Raw genomic sequence first — 6,125 nt, forward strand, 5'->3', positions numbered from 1 at the left:
AAATGATTCAGATTTGCCAAATGACCCCTTAAACATCTATCATTCTTATTTAACGACAAAAAAAATCTTATTTAAATTTTTTAAATATCGTTTATTAACAAAACATCAGCTAAATTATAGAAAAAAACATCATCTATTTAACACATTGGCCCATAAGCCCATTAATCATCTTAATTTCTATTTCCTCTCCACCTTACTCTTCCCCTAAACTTTGAATCCCCCCTCAGCAGTGTTACAGATTTCGGAAATCGGAACTATTCGGTTGGGGTACCGATTTACGATTTATCCGACGATTTTTAAAAAATCGGATGATTTATCGGCGATTTATCGGAAATCGGTCAAATCGGACAAATTTTTTTGCCGATTTTTGAGCGATTTATCGGCGATTTTTGAAAAATCGGCCGATTTCTATAACAGAGCTTCTCAACCTCCTTCATCTTCCTTCTTAATGCAATAAACAACGACGCTCCAAAATCCTCTTCACCATAAACAACGACGACGACACCCACCTCACTCAACTCGCCACCCACCTCAAAAGCCCCTTCCGATTCAATCCCACCTCCCAAACTCCGCCTCATGTGTAGCTTCGGTGGCCACATAGTCCCTCTCCCTCACGACAAATCACTCTGTTACGTCGGAGGCGACACGCGTATCATTGTCGTTGACTGAAACACGAGCTTGTCTGATTTAGTTTCAAAGCTGGGTAAAATTGTAATTAGTGGGGGTTTGAGTAATGGGGTTATGTTGAAGTATCAGTTGCCTAACGAGGATCTTGATTCTTTGAATTCGATTACAAGAGATTCGGATTTTGGAGAATTAATCTTCTACGAAACAAACATCTTGTTCGATTGCTTGGTGTGTCACGAATAGGCCAAATAGTATTGAGTCCGAATTTGTTATTGGGCCTGATTACAAAGTGGGTTAAGAGTAAATAGTTAGGCCCAAGAATAGTTATCTTCTTGTCTGGTACTATATATTGCACATCATGTCATTTTCACAGAGGATGAATGAGAATATGAATCTAGTTTTCTTTTGAATTTATCTTTCTGCATTTTATTTTGCTAAACCTAGAAAATCAACAAAAATCATGACAAATGGTATCAGAGCTAGCGGTTTCTCGTACATGTCTCCCGCCGCTAGTGTCACTGCACATTCCATGTACCCAATTCAAAACCCTAACCCTAATTTCTATCATCCCTACCAGTACCCATCCCTTGTAACTCCTCTGTACACACCACCTCCAACCCCTACATATCAGTATACACCTGCCCCAACACCTCCTCATGTTTACCATCATATTCAACCACCAACAGAACCACCGTATTATCTCTACACTACTCCCGAAACAACTTATGTTACCACATCTCCGATGCTGATTTCTGATACTACCAAGTGTTTTCTACACCAAATGGATAGCAAAATCACTCAACTGGATGACAAAATCAATCAAATGCGAGTGTTAATTGAGGAGAGGCAGAGAAGTCTGTTTAAAGATGAAGAAACTGTTACAGCTTGCGAAGTGTCAAATTCCTGTCCTGTTGGTGATGTTGGGATCAAGATGGAGGATAAAATGACTCAAATAATTCAAATTCTTGAGAAGATGGGGAAAAGCTGTGAAAAATCATCAAAGCTAGTCAATAAGGCTATATTAGGAAAAGAAGTTGAAGCAGATGTGTCCAAACTAGTTAAGGATGATGTGTTGGAAACTATTGAAGATTGTGAAAAGAGCACCCTGCAGAAACAGTCGAAGGAAACGGGCTCAAATATGGCGAAATTGTTACCTGCAATACCGGTACGCAAGGTGTTAGATGATTATTCTGAGAGAGTATTTTTCCGAAAAGCTCCAGTGCTGATGTCCCGAGAGTGTGTTAGGTTTACGTTTTATAATCTTCGTGAAGATGAGTGTGGCAAGGTTCATGTCGTAGCTGGAAGTAGTAAACACATATATGATTCACTATTTCTTGATAAGGGTATTGGATTTGTCATTTCATGGAATTGTTTGTGCTGTGATGGTAATTCGTGTAAGATTGTTTGTTTAGATTATATTTCTGGTCAATTTGATAAAGTACCCCGGAAAGAACTTATTAACTGGAATGTTTTCTTTCAATTTGCGATTAAAAAATTCATGCTTAAGGAATTATTTCATTGGTCTTGTAATAAGTGTCGAACTAATGTTCATGGAGTTGACTGCTTTACAAGCCCCACCATGTGGTTTGCATATATTAGATATATGGCCTTGTTGAAGGGTCGAGAAATTCGTGCTTGTTCACCAAGATACGGTCTCACTTGTTTATACATCAAATATGAGATTGGGAATTCAGCAGCGGGTTTATTTGAGATTCTGCCATTAGGCAAAGTTATTACTTGGATTAAATTGCGAATATCTTGTGTAGCATTTCAATTTTTATACCAGGTTGTAAGGTGTTCTGATAGGATACTGCAAGAATGCCCAGTAATATATAAGACTTTAGCCGTGGAATTACGTTCTTGTGGGAGAGGTTCAATGCCTTTGGATTTTTTCTCTGCAATGTTGGGGAAGGGGAGAGGTTCAATGCCTTTGGATTTTTTCTCTGCAATGTTGGGGAAGGTAACTACTTTTTCTGTGACCATCATTGTTATTGCATGTGAATTGTTTCCAGAAACACGAATCAGTGAGATGATTCAAGGTATTATAATTGAAGTTGTCGTTGGATCAGAAGAATGCACTGAATCAGCATTGGTTAAAGCGTACTCAGAATCTGGTCAATCTGAGTATACCACATGGCCCACATCTTTTTAGAGGAAGGTGCTAGCAGATGTAGTAACTGTGTGGGATGCATTAGTAATGGTATTCTTACTGACCATCCGTAATAGAAATATCCTGAAATTTTCCAGCTGGCTGAAAATTCTGATGGTGCATTCTGATAATACAATTATCCTTGGTAAGAAACTGTCAACTTATTGTATTTCACTGGATGTGACTCAGAAGCAAATGATTTTGGGAGCCTACTTTAATTCGGTAGAGAAAAATGATGTTGATATTTGGAATATCAAGAGTTCATGATATGGATTGCACGAAAATGCCAAGTTTACATCACAGTTCCTCCTACAAACAAAGCAATCAAACTTCAGGTCTAATGAACTCATGTTACCATTTGTTCCTTCAAGAGAAATGAATGATATCTGCCAATTGAGGAAAAGAATTATGTTATCTTGTGAGGAATATATGAAGATGAAATACTATAATGCTACTGGAGAGGCTTCTTTTAAGCAGGTAATTGAAAAGATGTATTTGGAAAGTGAGAATGTTGACATGTTCGAAGGAATAAGTGAACTGCATCTAGGAGGTAAGGAAAAATTGGAAACTGAAATCAGTATTCTGAGGAGTCTAAATAAGCCTTCTCAAGAGCTCTGTAATATGATCATTTTAGTTGAAGTTTTTTAGTACAGCTTAACCAACAGAGCTTTTGAGGATCTCAATACCCTGCCTATTTGCAATGCACATTACAAGTCTGGTACATTCGCCAATACCTCAAACTACTATAAGAAGGCTGTTGATTGGGTCGAATATGAAATTTCACTAGGAGCCTCACTGGAAGAACATAATAAAGAAACTGTCCAAGCATTCGAGTTGAACTACATTCCCAGTGTTGATGTAGCTTGCAGGAAGAAATTCGGGAAGTACAGGCAAACAAAGAAATTAAAGATTTTTTTGTGTCAAAGTTGTAGAGCATTTACAGAATGTTATTTTCATCCTTGATGACAAGGATGTTTTGAAGAAGGAGCGTATGTCACGAATAGGCCAAATAGTATTGGGTCCGAATTTGTTATTGGGCCTGATTACAAATTGGGTTAAGAGTAAATAGTTAGGCCCAAGAATAGTTATCTTCTTGTCTGGTACTATATATTGCACGTCATGTCATTTTCACAGAGGATGAATGAGAATATGAATCTAGTTTTTTTTTGAATTTATCTTTCTGCATTTTATTTTGCTAACCCTAGAAAATCAACAAAAATCATGACATAGTGAGTTATCCGAAATTTCTGTTTTTCGTTCTTGATTTCATTGAGAATTTTACATGTTTATGCTAGTTCTTAGTATTGCTTCCTTTGTTTGTGAAGGGTAAGAAATCTTGTTAGGATTAACATACGCAAAAAGAACTTGTTTTCTGATCTTATAGTTGTTAGAAGTGTGTTTGGTAATAGTTCTTTTTCCCCAACTAACATAGCGAGAGGTGTGTTTGCAATTAGGCTTTTCTTACAAGATTTGCCGATAACTTATCCTCGTCTTAATTACAAGGGCAACATTCTATGTTTTTTTGGGTTATTTATGTTTATCTGTACTGGAGTATGTGCTTCTGGAGTCTAAATCATGTAGTTGCTGCCTTGCTAAATGTGGATCTAGAGTTGTTATAATCCTTCTCAATTCTTTTGGCATATTTGGAAACTACCATTTAGGATGACTTATGGACCAATATGTGAGAGTGAGTAATGGTGGCTAGGTGGAATAAGATGACAAAGAACCAAGCTGGACCGATAATATATTTGCAAAAAGCAACCAAAAACATTGGATACTTATCAAAAAGAACACATTAGATGTGCTTTGATGGCAGTGTAAAATAAGACTTGAAAAATGTAGATAACAAAAGAAAGAGTTCTTAATTGTAATATATAAATTTAGTTAATAAATGTTGGATAGAGACTTTCATTTCATTTAGTTTGTGATGGATGTTCTGTTTAGACAGAACAATATCGTCTCTATTCAATAAGTTGAAAGTGAAGTTAACTTTCTATTTTACGTACATTTGCACTCTGCAGTGTATCTGAATTAAAAAACAATCTATCTGAAAAGAACAGGTTAATGGACGAATGATCCATTCTCGATATTTGAGCTCACAGTCCCTGTGAGTGCCAAGAGAATGTACACCTACAGTGATTGTACAATTTCCGATATCATAATAACAGAGCTACTCATTAAATGTGGTCTAGTGACTCGGATATCTGAATTTGACAGATCCTTGGTTACTACAATAATTTAAAATAGAATACAATACAAAATCACAATCTTATATATGTATTGTTCCTACTAGATGTCGTTGCTAGTTTTAAGAATAATAATTTGGTTTCTACGTCCATATGTCACCAGATATAATACATACGTGTAAGCTAGAAGCAGGATTGACCAGCTGAAGCGGTTGGGCCACAGTGTAGATAAGGTATGATAATTGTATTTGAGTTCAAAGTATTTGAGCGTATAGAGATGCCTTTTGTCATAGTATCTTTAAGTGAGTTAGAAATTGTTAACCTGGAGAGAGTTGGGCTTGGTCAGAAAAACTTTGGCATGACAATTGTTTTCAAGGACTTCAAGCGGGATGTTTTCCGTACTGATTCGATCTCTTCATCATCCCTTGATCTGGAAGGTCACAGATCAACAGTAATTTGGTACATATCTATTTCCCTCAACTTCAAGCTGCTTTTTAAGATGTATATTTAGATTGAAGGATATTAACAGATTAAAGCAGAAATATGAAACGAACCTGAATATTTCAGTTAAAGAAATCACCCTTGAGATATGACTGTACTTTGAATGATATAAGCTTAAGTCATTTGTTTGGTATGGTTAATAAGATCAATTCAGTATGTAAGATCTCTTGTTTTATTTCGCTTACGTCAAAGTGTTAATCTGTTGGAAGATAACTAATTAAACTTGTAGGTTTAAGTAACTGAGGAAAACAAATTGTACGCCAAGTGTGTTTTATTAAAGCTGGCAAACATTACATATAAACTGAATGAAGGAAAACAACTACAAGCTAGAAAATAGGACTTCCTGATAACTGATCCTAAAACTAATCTTATTCAAACGTTAACATAAACTGACTCCTAAAAGAACTCCACGACTAACTTGACTGATTCTAACTTCTGGACACAGCCTTACAAATCAGCCCACAAGAAATAAAACAGGCTAACAAATTCAAGTCCACAAATTTAGATTAAAAGCCCAACAAGCTCTCCCTTAATCTAAATTCACCTATGTTCCTTCATCAACACCCAGCAATTTCCTCATTCTCTCGAACTTAGCAGTGGTAAGGGCCTTAGTGAGAGAGTCTGCTCGTTGCTCATCTGTATGAACATGTTTAACCAGAATG

At 36.4% G+C, this 6,125-nt stretch overlaps 1 protein-coding gene across 1 annotated transcript; it reads left to right on the top strand.

Moving 5' to 3' along the window:
* Window positions 1-893: 893 nt before the first annotated feature.
* LOC141670853 (uncharacterized) lies at window positions 894-3,939 on the top strand. The gene is made up of 2 exons (XM_074476891.1): window positions 894-2,498; window positions 2,547-3,939. The coding sequence occupies exons 1-2, from the start codon at window positions 1,088-1,090 to the stop codon at window positions 2,777-2,779; spliced, it is 1,644 nt and encodes a 547-aa protein (XP_074332992.1). The 5' UTR covers window positions 894-1,087; the 3' UTR covers window positions 2,780-3,939.
* Window positions 3,940-6,125: the final 2,186 nt, after the last annotated feature.

The sequence above is a fragment of the Apium graveolens genome, chromosome 7 (genome assembly GCF_009905375.1).
Source record: "Apium graveolens cultivar Ventura chromosome 7, ASM990537v1, whole genome shotgun sequence".
In the NCBI taxonomy this organism is placed as follows: Eukaryota; Viridiplantae; Streptophyta; class Magnoliopsida; order Apiales; family Apiaceae; genus Apium; species Apium graveolens.